The sequence below is a fragment of the Salvelinus sp. IW2-2015 genome, linkage group LG28 (assembly GCF_002910315.2).
Source record: "Salvelinus sp. IW2-2015 linkage group LG28, ASM291031v2, whole genome shotgun sequence".
Classification (NCBI taxonomy): Eukaryota; Metazoa; Chordata; class Actinopteri; order Salmoniformes; family Salmonidae; genus Salvelinus; species Salvelinus sp. IW2-2015.
Window position 1 is genome coordinate 3927708 of NC_036868.1, and position 16441 is coordinate 3944148.

A 16441-nucleotide genomic window follows, 5' to 3' on the forward strand; every position below is an offset into this window, starting at 1 on the left:
GTTGGTCTCTAATTTATTAATGGTGTTCAGTTCTAGTAGGCTTTCATTTCCCTGCAGGGCAAACACCCTTAATGGACTAAAGTATTAATTTAACTGTGATTATTAAGGCCTTACCTACTCATGACTATTCTCACCAAGGAGGATTAATTTCCTAGACTTCCTAGAATCTTTCCTAGATGAATTTACTAGGAGCATGATTAATTTCCTAAAATCCAAGATGCCTGTTAGGCCAGTAGCCGTGATGAGAAAAGAGAGTAACTGACTAAGGGCAATGTGACCGTCCATAAGAATCTGTTGATGTGCCCTTGAGCAATGCACTTAACACTAATTGCTCCAGGGTCATGCGTATTAATACACACTTGCACATGTGTGAAAGAGGACAAATATAAGCACCCACCATATTATTWTTTTTTTGGCAAATGTCGTTACAATACTTAAGCAATGGGAAAGAGAGCGGTGAAGAGAGCTGGATTAACACACAAAGCATGCTGTTTGTTTTCTGAACACATTCTGGGGACTGTGTGAACAGAATATGAAGCTATAGCCAAAAGGCAATGTGATGTTTTTCAGGTCCTGTAGACCAGGGCTGCCCAACCCTCTTGCTGGAGAGCTTCCGTCCTGTTCAGTCCAACCCTAATTCAACACACCTGATTTTACTGATTAGCTGCTCAACAAGACCTTAACTAACTGAATCAGATATGCTCAATTAGGGTTGGACTGAAAACCTACAGGACAGCTGATCTGGGGCTGCCCTGCTATAACCACTAGCCTAACTGCCGCTATACATCTGATATTTGATAGTTGAGGTACTAGCATCATGCAGGCGTGACACAACCTGACTTTAGAAAAATGTTCTTATGTCCTGTTGTTACCACAAGCCCTTCCTCCCCAAATAAGGTGCCACCAACCACCTGTGATTACAGTACATGTATTTTTAACAGCACATGAAGATCCAATGTTTTATGTTGAACCTAACCATTATGAGCCTTACTGACCATAGATAACAATGGAATAAAGCATGATGGGGACTGAGGCTGAGATTGAGACTACAGAGAAAGGGGTCAGCCAGGTTACTGTACCTGCACACATTACCTCTATACATCCAACTACAAAAGGTAAAAACATTTTGAAAAAGATCTAATGTGAAAAGATCAGATTTTATTGGTCAAAATACCAATTTGTGGAAAAAATATGAAAATTGGTCTGCCTGTGTAAACGCAGCTATTGAGCCTTGTAAAGGGCTAGACTGAGTGATTGACAGAATTAATGGATGTTTCTACGTCAGTATAAGAACATGGTGTCTACAGAAATGACTAATGAGCAGAGGCACACTACAATACCAGGCTGTGCCCTTTTACAACCCTTAATGACCGGTGACAGCAGTAAACAATGTACACCCAGAGAGAGAACAGGGTGAAGGGAGGGTGAGGGAGGAGGTCGACAAACATCAATACAGCATCACATACTTTTAATGAATGGGAGACCCTATCCCTCCAGCTATTCAAAGGAGGACGTAAAGGGATAGCCCTTCTGAGATTTTTTATTAAAGTGTCCATTGGGCTGTATTGGGCTATATTGGGCTATATTGGGCTATATTGGGCTCTTGTCAGAAATGGGCTACCTGTGTAAACGCGGCCTAAGGCATGTCTCATGCTTTCCAGTCGAAGCAGTTTGTACATATATTATGATGTTTTTGTTCGTTTTGGTGTTCGGCAGGTTTTCTTTCCCATTAATCATGTAAATGTTGACCCCATGACCCTCACAACTGATGTAGCCTAATTAATTTGCTTAGTGTTGTAACACTTTCTGTTACGTTTTTAGCTAATAACACACAAAACAAAAAACAAGCAATTATGTTTGCTTTACCATAGCGTATAAGTTTAACACAGAAGGGATAGTGTGACAAAGCTGGCTGACGTTTCTCACATTAAAAAGGTTTACAATATGACTGGAACAGGATTTACTCAAAAATATTAGTTTTATTTTCCATAAATATAATAAATACACAGATTTAAAAAACAAGGATAAAAGTCACATTGAGAGGAGGTGTAAAGATACAGACACTCATGTCATCCATCCTTGCCTGCACTGAAAACCGTGTGCTTCTCCCACACATAATTACCAGGCCAAATTGGTGGGAGGGCTATTCATTATCAATGAACCAATAACTGTTCAAACATACATGAACAACAATTACACAATAAAGAATAGACTGAATGGGATGAAATGGTTGGAAATATATAAACTATGGTTTGAATATGAATAATGGAATGTAGGCAGGTACCTGGTACACTACATCATATAAATACACATTCACAAATACAATTAAATATGGAGAAAATGTCTGTGTGTGAGTGGTGAGGATCAGAGAACCTAATTTAAAAGATAGAGTGTAACCATAAATATTGCATCATTACTGTTTGTACAAACTTGCATAGTTGCAGCCAATCACTGGCATAGAACAAAGGCATGGAAATGCAATGTTTACTTTTACCACAGTGGTTTCACCTCTGTCACTACATAGATCTAACCTGTGTCTACTTCCTGTGGCATATATTCCTTTCTTTCACTTTTGGGGTTATTTAGGCTGCATTTACACCGGCAGCCCAATTCAGATATTTTTTCCACAAATTGGTCTTTTGACCAATCAGATCGTCTCTGAAAATTGGTCAAAAGACCAATTAGTGGAAAAAAAATATCAGAATTGGGCTGCCTGTGTAAACGCAGATTAGTTTGTCTCATGCTTTCCATTCGAAACAGCTATCTTGAATGGATCGACACAGAAGATGAGAAGTAGGTACAGGGAGTGAAGGTTTAATAACTGACAGACACAAAACAGAACAGGAACAGTGTCTGGACAGGAACACATAACAACAAGGACACAGGGAACACCACCGAGGAACAGACAGAGGAACAGACAGATATAGAGGGGCAATCAACCACGTGAAGAGCGCTGCTGTGCGTAATGATGGTGACAAGTGCGTGTAAAGACGGGTAGGGTGGGGGAGCGGGAGCAGGCGTGACAGCTCATATATTATGAACTTTCTTGACGTTTTTGTTTGTTTTGGTGTTCAGCAGGTATTTTTTGGGGCAAGTCAAAATGCGATAGCCGAAGTCTACGCCCCTTTTTCTGTGATTGGTCAACAGTACTACTAGTAGGAGTGGGAACTATGGACGTATTCTTCAATGAGCAGCATACCACCCTGCATACCACTGCTGGCTTGCTTCTGAAGCTAAGCAGGGTTGGTCCTGGTCAGTCCCTGGATGGGAGACCAGGTGCTGCTGGAAGTGGTGTTGGAGGGCCAGTAGGAGGCACTCTTTCCTCTGGTCTAAACAAAGATCCCAATGCCCCAGGGCAGTGATTGGGGACACTGCTCTGTGTAGGGTGCCGTCTTTCGGATGGGACGTTAAACGGGTGTCCTGACTCTCTGAGGTCATTAAAGATCCCATGGCACTTATCGTAAGAGTAGGGGTGTTAACCCTGGTGTCCTGGCTAAATTCCCAATCTGGCCCTCAACCATCACGGTCACCTAATAATCCCCAGTTTACAATTGGCTCATTCATCCCCCTCCTCTCCCCTGTAACTATTCCCCAGGTCGTTGCTGCAAATGAGAACGTGTTCTCAGTCAACTTACCTGGTAAAATAATGGTAAAATAAATAAATAAAAATAAAAATGAAGTGTTTGTTATTCAATGAGAGACGACTAATAATGTACCAAACATCTTAGATGTAAAATTGCGCAACTAAGACCTCTGCAAAAACATTTAAATTAATTACTTTTTTTATCAGATTCATTCAGACTATTTTGAGGTGTTATGGCTATGTTGTTGCTACGGTGGCTGAAGAGGGAATTACAACAGAAATATTGTTTTCTTTTCTCATTTTTCAAGCAAATGTCTTTAGGGAGTATGCGAGCACAGACGTTCCTTTGCTTAGCCGAGTTCTGCTAGGAGCAAGCCAAACCTGTATGCAGACACCTTTAGAGAACTGATAATGCGGTTGACATGCACATTTTGTTACAGTTTCATATAGTTTTGTTAATAAGACTTTTTTTTAACGCCATATAAGCAGAGCATAATAAGAACATTTCAAATGTGGTTTCATTACACTCATGCATGACTAGTGTTCTCTCTGTTTAGTATGAGACCACAACTGCTTCCTGGTCACAGTGAGAATGTTTAGAATGCTAAACAAAGTGTCAATTCAGGATACAGTATACCACTTATGTACATACAGTGCCATCAGAACGTTTTCACAACCGTTGAATTTTTCCACATTTTGTTATATAGTGGGATTCAAATAGATTTAAACTTCTTCAGGATCGGTGGGTCCCCTGCAGGACGGTTGGGCTAACGTAGGCTAATGAGATTAGCATGAGGTTGTAAGTAACAAGGATTTCCCAGGACATAGACATATCTGATATTGGCAGAAAACTTTAATTCTTGTTAATCTAGCTGCACTGTCCAATTTACAGTAACTAGTGAAAAACCATGCTATTGTTTGAGGAGAGTGCACAGTTTTGAACATGAAGTTATTAATGAACAAATTAGGCACATCTGAGCAATCTTCATACAACATTTTGAACAGAAATGCAATGGCATTGGAAGTCTAAAACTTTGCACATACACTTCTGCCATCTAGTGGTCAAAATCTAAATTGCACTTGGGCTGGAATACATTATGGCCTTTCTCTTGCATTTCAAAGATGGTACACAAAAAAACGTTTTTTTTTTTTTTCTTCGTATTATCTTTTACCAGATCTAATGTGTTCTCCTACATTCCTTTCACATTTTCACAAACTTCAAAGTGTTTCCTTTCAAATAGTACAAAGAAAATGCATATCCTTGCTTCAGGGCCTGAGCTATAGGCAGTTAGATCTGGGTATGTTAATTTGGGGGTGGTGAAATTTTTAAAAAGGGGCCGATCCTTAAAATCTTAAGTCATTTTTGTCAACAATATACACAATTCTCTAATGCCAAAGTTCAAGAACATGTATAAAACAATTATGAAAAATAAAACAGTATCTTGATTAGAAAAGTTAAATTCCCTGAGTCAATACATGTTAGAATCACCTGTCACGTTGTATAATGATAGGAGACAGGTGCAGGAATAGCAACGCTTTTTTAAATTTCTCTACCCAAAATAGCGTACGTCATGAACCTGACGGGTCATGAACATGACATGGCTGAAGCCGGGATCCCCCGAGTCTTTGATGCAGATTTGAAAGCCAAATATCAAATCAAATCAAATGTAATTTGTCACATGCACCGAATACAACAAGTGTAGACCTTATTGTAAAATGCTTATTTACAAGCCCTTAACCAACAGTGCAGTTCAAGAAGAGTTAAGAAAATATGGCTCCCTCTGCTCTCTTGGCCGCCTTACTAGCAGACTCTGTTGCCCCGGCTGCAGGAGAGCACAGAGGAACTCCRCCGGGAAGCGAGGGAGGTGTCTTGCATGCTTTCCCTGCTCCAGAGGGATGTGGCCTGCGCCAACAGACGGGCCATAGCGCAGGTGGTTACCTCCCGGAACTATCCGTGGCTGACCCAATCCCATCTGCCAGCTGCTCCCCAGAGCACATTTTCCACTCTCCCCATTACCCCAGGGCTGACGTTTGGTGCCGGGGTTGATGACATTCTGGAGCAGACCGATAAGGTTTGTAGGGACCGGGAGACCCTGAGGCGGTTCATGCTGCCTCCTCAGGTCCCGGGTTCAAGGCAGACGGACTGTTGCCACCCACCTGCACCCGAACTATGGTGGGGTCCCTCTCCTGCCCCATCACCTCGTACTGAGGGACGACAGCGGGGAGGGTACAGCGTGCGGTGGAGCAACAACCTATCAACCGTCACTGCCAGAGGGACATGCCTGAGGGACCCAGGCGCTCGGGGCGCCAGAGGAGAGGTGGGCCCCGGCAGGACCCCTCACACACCCTTCCTCGGCCTCAGCCGCTTCTCCCGTTCTCAAAGGGCAAAGTGGGAGGAGGGTGTGGAGTCCCCCTGGGTGTTGTCCACAATGCTCCAAATCCGGTGCCGGCCCCCGTCCTTCAGGGGCTAGGTAGGTTCTACTACACTTATTTTGTGGTCACAAAAAGAGACAGAGTTTCGACCGATTCTGGACCTCCGCAACCTCAATGGTTACTTGAAGGTTCTGAGGTTCCACATGCTGCCCCCAGCCCGCATGTTGCAGGACGTGTCCAGGGATCAGTGGGCTGTGACACTGGACCTGAGAGATGCGTACTTCCATGTTCCTGTTCACCCAGCTCATTGGCAGTACCTCCGTTTCGCTTTCGAAGGAACGACTAATGAATTCATGGTTCTTCCCTTCGGCCTCTCCTTGGCACCCCACACTTTCACAAAGTGCATGGACGCTGTCCTGGCACCTCTCGCATCCCGAGGATTGTTGATCGTCAATTACCTGGACGATTGGCTGATTTGTGCCCCGACCAGGACCCAGGTCCTGTCAGACAGAGATATGCTCCTGACCCACATCGGCGGGCTGGGCATTACGTAAACGACAAGAATAGTCATCTGACCCCCACCCAGAGTGTGGCCTTCATTGGCATGGAACTTGACTCAGTCCTAATGAGAGTACACCTGCCCACCAGGAGAGTTCAGGCGATCTTATCTTGCCTCGACCACTTTCGGCAGGGGCCGCCCTGACCTGCCAACGCCAGTTGCTGATTCCCCTGGGCCTGTTCCATCTCCGGCCTCTTCAACGGTGGTTCAACTCCCACTGGCTGCACCCGAAGCGCCACTGTCACCGTGCTGTTGCTCCTTTCTCTCAGGTGGGGTGAAGATGCTGAGGATGTGGCGCCGGGAGCTGGTCAGCACAGACACCTCCCAGCTCGGCTGGGGGGGTGTGACCTAGGGCAGGTTGGTCAGTGGCTGTTGCCTACCCCCTTGGAGCGGCCGGCACATCAATACACGAGAGCTCCGAGCTGTACTGCTGGCCCTGCGGTCTTTCCTTCCACATCTGAAGGGAAGACATGTCCTGGTGAGAACGGACAACACCACAGTGGTGGCTTACATCAACCATCAGGGTGGACTGAGGTCTCACCTCCTCTATCTTATGGCACGGGGAGCTCCTTCTCTGGGCTCAGGGACGTCTAGCATCTCTATGCGCAGCGCACTTACCTGGCATCCTGAATGTGGCAGCGGATATGCTATCGAAAGAGGGCCCGCCGCCTTGAAACTGGAGCCTACATCCCCAGGTGGTGCAGCACCTGTGGGAAAAGTTCAGGAGGGCGCAGGTGGACCTGTTTGCCTCCCTGGACAATGCACACTGCCCCCTGTGGTACTCCATGTCGGAGCTTTACGCATTCCCCCCTTTTCCACTGATCAGCCTTTTCCTGTCCTTGTTGTCTGGGACACCTTGGCAACTGCCCCTGAGACCAGACCTGCTGTCTCAGGCCTGGGGAACTCTGTGGCATCCGAGACCGCACCGCCTCAGTCTGTGGGCTTGGTCCCTGAACGGCATCAATGGTCCATGTTAGGACTACAGGAGGGCGTAATGAACATCTGCTTCCGCAAGCTCAAGCTCCCCATGCCCACCTACGGAGACCTCATTACCACCTGGTGTCGGCTACCATGAACAGTTCAACGCCGAACTCCGCAAGCTAGCCATCAACATGGTACCCTTCCCCAGTATGCACTTCATGCCCAACAACGTCAAGACTGCTGCCTGTAACACCACACCCCCTGGACTCAAGATGTCCGCCACCTTCATAGGCAACAATACAGCCATCCAAGAGCTGTTTAAGTGTCTCTGAGCAGTTCACTGCCATGTTCCGTCGCAAGGCCMTCCTACTGGTACACCGGGGAGGGCATGGATGAGATGGAGTTCACCGAGGCAGAGAGCAATTTGAATCACCTGGTATTGGAGAACCAGGATGCCATCGCCGAGGGGGAGGTATATGAGGATGAAGAGGAAGAGTCTGAAATCCAGAGCCAAAATGTAACTTTCTTAAACCATCAAATAATGGGCCGTTCCAAAACCAACAAAACCGTAACAAAGAGCAGATGCATCCCATTACATTTACACAACTACGGTACCACTTGAATAACATTTATAAAATAAACATTGTTGCTTTTTCTGTATATAAACTATATAATATAATTTTATAATGAGCTTTTTCTCCTAAATGCATTTTATTAGGCAATATTTTAATTAAAGTAAAGATTTTGTTTTTCCATACTGCAGTGCATAGGATTATATTTATTATTGAACTGTACATAAGGGTCCATAAGAGTGAAGTGGAAGACCATCATATTAAAATGAAATTACTTGAGCTGAATATATGTCAGTCCTGCATAAAATGTAAATGCCTTTCTTTGCTAGCCCCCCCAACCAAAAAAACAAAACTACTAGCTGGCAACCGAGGAAGTGATGTAACAGCAAAGTTACACTTCCTGGAAATCGTTGCTATGACAAACATCAACAACTAGACATTCTTCTTCACTTTCATTTAGCTACCAGTTTTAATGTTTTTATCAAATAATACGGTTTGTTTTTATTAGAATAATTTTGCTAGTTAGAGATTAGTTAATTGCTAACAGTAAGTCAAAGAATGACATCCGTTTTACAGCCTCAAAAGGAGGCTCCAAACGGGACTTACACATTCGCCAGTCGCCCAAGACCTGTTCAAAACCGCACAAAATACAGAGAGCCCGTCGCGGAGCAGTAAGTTTGATAGTCATAACGACATATGCTGTCAGTAACTGACAGTTTAGCCAAAAGCTCACTTCAGCAGCGTAAACAAGTACACTTTTTGCATAATGAAATGGGTAGCTAGCATATTGCCAGCATAGCAGAGTTGGGGTCAGTTCCATTTCGATTCCTGTCAGTTGTTGTACTGTATGTGTTGCAGGGTCAGGCAGCTGAAATAGTGCTTGCAAGTGTTCAGGTTTTCAATAAGTACGCTATCCAGTCTTGATTGATTAAAAAATAGGTGCAAAACCTGGTGCATTTATGTAACTGCATTAGTGCACGGCTGTGGATAAGTGTATGCTAATTCGTTTTTAATCAAGATTGTACATAGATTTTTTTTTTTTAGCACCTGTTTCCTTGTCATGCAGAAGTGATGGACAAAGCAATTATGGAAACATCATGTATGACCGACGTGTTGTCAGGGGAAACACATATGCCCAGCACATCCTACCAGTGGTGAGTTTCCAGCTCACCAAGTCAGATATTGAAAGTGATAACCACATTGGTAAAATGTTTCCATTACATCTTGTATCATTATGTATTGGCCAGGCAGCTCAGCCTGACCCTATTGAGGTCCAGAGACAGCAGGAGTCCAGAAGGAGATCGGTCGCTCGGAAGCGTGCCATGGAGCAGTTCAGGCCCAGGACTCCAGAGGCTCTGGAGGGAAGGAAGCACATAGATGTACAGACAGGTAAAACCTAAATCTATGGGTAAAACAGAACAACATCTCAGCTGCCTACTGTCATTGTTGATTGATAGGACAACACAGAGGTTGGATTATTTCCAGAGCTGTAAATAATTCCTTGGATTATTTCAGAGCTTTATCTTGAGGAGCTGAATGATCGCAGAGAGGACACCAGCGTCGAGTGCCAGACCGATGCCTTCCTGGACAAACCGGCCACCCCCCTCTTCATTCCTGCCAAGTCCGGTAAAGATGTGGCCACACAGATAGAGGAGGGAGAGGTATTACGTCTTTTTATTTTTTCTCTTCATTGCTGTGTAATGAAAACAATTCAACATTTGTGAAGGAGCTTCCTTCAAATGGATTGGCAACAGGTTGAAAACACGTTAGGCATATATTTGTATTTATTATGGATCCCCATACTCTTCCTGGGTTCCAAACAAGATTAAGGCGATTACATCAGAAAAAATATTAACAAAACAGTACATCATTCAACACATTATTACACCACTACTCTACCACTACATATCTACAATACAACATGTATAATATAACAATGTGTGTGTGCCTGTGTGGGTGTGACTCTTCACAGTCCGCATTGTTCTAAATGGTGTAGTTTCATCTGTTGAAACAGTATATTTGAAAACGTATTCAACACACTTTTAACCCTCTCTTTTTTTTTTTTACCCACTTTAACCCCTCCCTGCCCATGTCCCCTGCCTTGCCCTGCAGCTGTTTGACTTTGACATGGAGGTGTGCCCGGTGCTGGAGGTGCTGGTGGGGAAGACTGTGGAGCAGGCCCTGCTGGAGGTCATGGAGGAGGAGGAGCTGGCCAGTCTGCGGGCACAGCAGCGTGCCTTCGAGGAGCTCCGCAACGCCGAGCTGGTGGAGGTGCAGCGGCTGGAGGAGCAAGAGAGACGCCACCGTGAGGAGAAGGTACAGGAACAGGACCACCAGACATGGCTGCTGCCACACGGATACATGTAACCAATTCTCAGGCCAAATATAAATGAAGGGATAGATTATTTTTTTAAAGTTAATGTCCATTACTCTCAATAGTGCAACAGAGGTGGTTTGTTAGGGTGCTGAGTGGTGGTCTGCTTGCCTGAGACCTGAAAACATTTGCTTCCTGAGTGAATGCCTAGGCTTTCACTAGGGAAGCCAGTGCCAATTAATCAGCCTGCAGGGATTGACATTAAGGTCTGAAAGGCAATCGCTCATTGGGCAAGTCAGCAGTATTTTGGGGTTCCCCAAAATAATGATAACTTGCCAGAACATTTTAAAGTAGCTATTTTTACCAACACACAGGGGAGGAATCAGAAAGACCAGACTATTGGAATTCTTTGCATTTTGGTTGTTATCAGTCAAGTAAAATAAAACGCCTGACGAATGGAGCAACCTCAGAGCATGCTTAACTTGAGCGACTGCTCAGGGCACTTTCCCCAGGCAATAAGGCAACCCTTAATGTCAATCCCTGACCTGGGTTCGATACCTGCTCAGACACCATAGCATGAGGTTCCAGACAGACTCTTTGGAGGGAAACAGAACCATGACTTTCATTATCTCTCTTCTCTGGTCAGGAGCGTCGGATCACCCAGCAACGAGAGGTGCTGAAGAAGGAGATGGAGACTGCGGACAAGATTGCGGCGCGAGCGTTTGCCCAGCACTACCTGGCCGACCTGCTCCCCTCGGTCTACACCACGCTGAGGGAACACGGCTACTTCTACGACCCTGTGGAGAGAGGTCAGTCTTCCCCCAGGGCCCTGCGGAGTGTCCCTTGACCCTTTCCTCCAACAACTTCCTTTAGACAGTTACATAAGAGGTGGTGCTACATGAGACGTTCAATGCACAAGAGAGGACTGCCAAGACTGGTATTAGTTTGGTATTTTATTAGAATTCCCATTAGCTTTTATAGAGAAGAAGTAGAGAAAAAGCTTAAGTTCCTGAAACAACGATATTATGAAGCAGGCTCAAAGGAAACCAAATTACTAGCATGGAGACTCAGGAAACAACAAGCACAGAATACCATTTTCAAAATAAAAGACCCCAAAACAAAGAAGATCACATGCAAATTAGATGAAATACAGAATGCATTTGAATCATATTACACAAATCTGTACAAGCAACCAGAGAAGGCAGATGCACAGACAATAGAGCACTTTTTGAACTCACTTTATCTCCCCTCAATTGGGACCGAGCAAAATGATAGAATAACTTTAGAAATATCCAACGAAGAAATTAATAAAGCAGTATCTTTAAAAAAGTCAACAAGTCTCCGGGCACTGATGGCTTCCCTTCAGAATGGTTCAAGACCTTCAGAGAACAATTAGCACCTCTACTTAAGGCCTGTTTTAACTGCACTCTGCGGGAGGGGGGTCTCCCACCGTCATGGAGAGAGGCCATCATATCTGTAATCCCAAAAGAGGGTAAAGATAAGAAGGAATGCAGTTAATATAGACCTATCGCAATTCTTAACACAGATTATAAACTATATGCATCAATAATAGCCAAAAGAATGGAGAACATAATCCCAGAATTGATTGACGGAGATCAAACTGGTTTCATACAAAATAGGCAGATACAGGACAATATAAGGAGAACACTACATGTCATGGACCACATTACTCAGAATAAGACAAGTGCAATATTAATCAGTCTAGATGCAGAAAAAGCATTTGATTCAGTGGGATGGGATTARCTATTCCAAGTTATGGAAAGATTTGGTTTCAACAAAGAAGTGATACAGTGCATCAAAACACTGTATTCGTGTCCGACCACTAGAATAAAGATAAATGGACATTTGACACGAACGATAAAATTAGAGCGKGGGGCAAGACAAGGCTGTAATCTTTCACCCACYCTCTTCTRCTTGTACCTCYAACCATTAGCACAGGCAATAAGACAGGACCCAACCTTAGAGGGAATAACAATAAGAGYCAGTGAACATAAGATATGCATGTATGCTGATGACGTTCTGTTATTCCTTAAAGACCCAGGCTCAAGTGTACCTAGATTGATGGAAGTTTTACAAACATTTGGAACATATTCAGGCTATGTGCTTAACGTACACAAGACCCAAGCCGTAGTATATKATTATACCCCACAGGAKGAGCTGAAGAGTAGGTATAACTTCACCTGGACCTCTTCATKSATTAAATATCTTGGAGTATATCTACCAAAAGATACACCRAAACTTTATTGCATGAATTACGATCACATCAACAAGAAAATATATGATGACCTAGACKGMTGGAATTCACTTCCCTTAGATCTTAGTAGTAGAATTGAAACAATCAAAATGAACATCCTGCCAAGGTTACTGTATTTGTTCCAATCACTGCCCATAGAAATCCCGCCTAAACAGTTTAGGGATAAACGGATATCAAGGTTTATCTGAAACAGTAAGAGACCAAGAATTAGATATASAACATTACAATTACCAAAAAACAGTGGGGGTATGGCCTTACCAAACCTTAAAGATTATTATGTGGCGGCCCAATTGAGACCTCTGGTGTGTTGGTGCAATTCAGAATCGAAATCCAAATGGAAAGACATGGAGACTACTTTGACAGAGATACCCATACAGTCAGTTTTGGGAAATAAGGACATGGTAAAAGAAATATACAATAGACAAAATCAGTGGATGAATTTCTCTCTGAAGACATGGTTTAGGGTAGTTAAGCAAAATAATTTAGACAGAGAGATCAAACTGCTGAGTTGGCCTGCATACGACCCCAGCTTCATCCCTGCAACTCAGGACAGCAGATTTAAACAATGGACGCAGAAAGGCATCACATCATTCAGTACAATTATAAGGAATGGGGACCTAGATAACTTCCAGGACCTAAGTAAAAAACATGGCTTGGATAAACAAGATTTTTACAGACKCCTACAAGTTCGACACTATTTCTTAAGGGAGATAAAAGTGACTGACCCTCGAGCACCTCCAAAATTAATCCAAGTATTCACTAACACATACAACTTGGGGAGTAACAAAAAAAATATTTCAAATCTCTACTTGGGTATTCAATCCTCAAAGAAACAATCTACAAACTATATTAAAAAGAAATGGGAGGAGGAACTTAACATTGAAAACTGATGAAACATGGTTGAACATATTAGAGACTCGACAAAGCTCCACCAACTCAAGATCATGGAGAGAATTCTGTTGGAAGAATGTTATACGTTTCTTCATAACACCTAAACTGAAATCAAAACAGACTGGCTCACTACACCCTTGTTGGAGAGAATGCTGTCTATTGAGGGTGGATCACTCTCATATCTTTTGGACTTGCCCCGCAATCGAAACTTACTGGGGAGAAATAAGATCTAACATTGGAAAAATAATGGGATTTGACATAGAACAAACATTAATTTCTTTGTACTTGGGTGAAATACCTGATAACTTACACAATAGAGAAAAGTACCTCTTGAAGGTCCTACTGGCAGCCAGTAAAAAGGCTATCACTAGGAAATGGCTACAAAAAGACCCTCCCACAGTGACACAATGGATAGATATTGTAGAAGAAATACACCACATGGAGCGTATGACCTTTGCTTTAAGAACTCAACAGGAGAGAGGTCAAGAATACTGGGAAGAATGGGTTTCATACTTGGAAAAGGTCTAATTCAAAGATGCTAATGTAACTGATATGATGATATGATGATGAAGGAATGACGTGCACTGTAACTGATATGAAGATGAAGGTATGACGTGCACTGTAACTGATATGATGATGAAGGTATGACGCACTGTAACTGCCAGATCTTTTTTGTTCTTTTATTTTACTTTATTTTTACTTTCTTTGTGTTCCTACAATAAAAACAAAGTCTAAAAAATAAAAAATAAATAATTCCCATTAGCTGTTGCGATGGCAGCAGCTGGTCTTCCTCAGGTCCACGTGAAGATCCATGGAAGAATCTCACTGCATAATCCTCGCGTCCTTGCTCCTTGCCTCCTGGAGGTGAAGGTCAGAGGGGAGGGACATCTGGCTTTCTCATCCAATGGGTTTTGAGGAGGCGAGAAGAGAGGACGCAAGGAGTATGCAATTGAGATTCTCCCTATGTATAGTTCGAGTACCAACATATTAAGTATTTGGTTCTAAAGATGCATGCATATTTACAGTGTTTAACATTCAATGTGTTTTTAGTTTTTTTTCACGTGTGTGCTCTGGTCTTCTCTAATGTACAGATATTGAGACTGGCTTCTTCCCGTGGCTGATGGCTCATGTCAGTAACACTTTGGAGAAGAGATATGTGGCAAGAGCAGTGCTGGACAGTAAGTGGATGAATGCACTTCTGGGATTTTTCAAATATCAATACTTTAAATCTTAGTATCTGTGCAGTTGTCACATTCCCATAAGCCTACCACAGAAGTGCATTTGCTGTGAGGCCCTCTTGAGATTTAACTGGTGATAAACATTGTTTTGGTTCCATCTAGTGGCTATTGTTTAATACTACAGAGGCTATTGTAATTTAGAGAACCACCCCCCTGGCATTTACAGTGCTGCAGTTCTGAACTCAAATATCCTACAAAGACCATTGATGCAACAGCAACCTATAAAATGCCATTTCAAAGACACGTGTAATGCTTATGTTATATCTGTGTTATGTCCACAAGGGGTACTAGAACCATGAAGGTTAAACCCACCAGGGTACTCCGACACAGACCAAAGAGTTATAGCATACCCTCTCCGTATTTGTTTCAGTGCTTATCCATGATGTCACCCAGAAGAGGCTGGAGCTGTTCCAGCAGATGCAGCCCCACGACCACTCCACCCAATGAGGGCCTGTACCACTATGGGGGGACATACAGGTAACATCAGCCAATTCGAAAGAACCAGCATTTGTTGATGGTATAAACAAATGAATAAACCCACTGCCTGTATGCTTCTTAAGGCTATGTATTTGATATTGGATCCAGAACCATTGATGCTGTGAGTGTGTTAGTTTGAATGAAAGAGACCTCCCCATTCTGTCAGGCCTGAATCCAAAACTTTTGGATTCCGTGTAGAACCCTCTGTCGAAAGGGTTCTATCTGGAACCAAAAGGATTCTTCAAAGGGTTCTCCTATGGGGACAGCCGAAGAACCCTTTAAGCATGTAGCTTGAAATGCATGCCTGCATAACTCAAGTTTTCATACAAATCTTTGGATTTCAAGCTACACGCTTAAAGGGTTCTTCGGCTGTCCCCATAGGAGAACCCTTTGAAGAAACATTTCTGGTTGCAGGTAGACTCCTTTTGGTTCCAGATAGAACCCTTTCAAGTTATGATTCGGTCCTTAGAGAAATGTACTACATGCTGGCCTACACCACTTAACAGCTCCTCCCTTGAGTTACAATCAAAATCAGGATGGTAGAGTGACTGATAAAGCAGGTTGATGTTAATGTTTTTAACCACACATCTGTAAGAATAGAAGAGGCTTAGAGCACTGTTTTTACACCTAACGACTCATTGCTATTGCATATACAGTAAATAACCCATACTATTATAGCCGGTCTGGTCCCAGATCTGATTGTGCTGTCTAAAGCCACAGTGTTTATAAATACAAATATTTGCATCAGCATGTTGTTGTTAATCCAACGGTCCTGGCTAAATGCAAAAATCCATCAAGATGACATATTGGGCATTCCTCTCCATTCAGACAGTTCTGTCTTTCTCCAAACAGAATCCAATCACATTATTGGTTGATATTCTGAACGAACACCAATTTGATTATTTTAAAGTGTTTAATCTAATCCAGGCAGCACAGCACCTTTAATCATATGTACTGTACGTAATGTAATCCATTACAAAGTTAATCTCTGTTGCTGCTACTGTGTCCAGAAAGTTAACACAAACCATATTGTATTTATTTTTTTTGGTCTGTTTTCTTTACAGGGAATGCATTTCAAATGAAAAGTTGAGGAGCTGAATGGCGAAAGGAAAATCTCTACATATCTGTGCAACACAGTACATTAAATGGTTATTGAAAAAATGATTTACTCTACTTATATTCATGATTTGAAAATATCAAACAACTGTCTACAATAAAGACTATAGATTTAACTCTTA

The 16441-nt window shown here is 43.0% G+C and overlaps 1 protein-coding gene across 2 annotated transcripts; it reads left to right on the forward strand.

The window, feature by feature from the left end:
- Positions 1-8416: 8416 nt before the first annotated feature.
- On the forward strand, positions 8417-16441 carry rsph3 (radial spoke head 3). 2 transcript variants are annotated; one of them, XM_023973555.1, is made up of 9 exons: positions 8417-8679; positions 9075-9162; positions 9256-9397; positions 9524-9669; positions 10121-10324; positions 10969-11131; positions 14580-14666; positions 15097-15203; positions 16268-16441. In XM_023973555.1, exons 1-8 carry the CDS (start codon positions 8567-8569, stop codon positions 15171-15173), a joined length of 1020 nt encoding a protein of 339 aa, XP_023829323.1. In that variant the 5' UTR covers positions 8417-8566; the 3' UTR covers positions 15174-15203; positions 16268-16441. The 2 variants fall into 2 exon arrangements, with proteins under 2 accessions (XP_023829323.1, XP_023829324.1); XM_023973556.1 differs by having other exon boundaries at positions 9078-9162.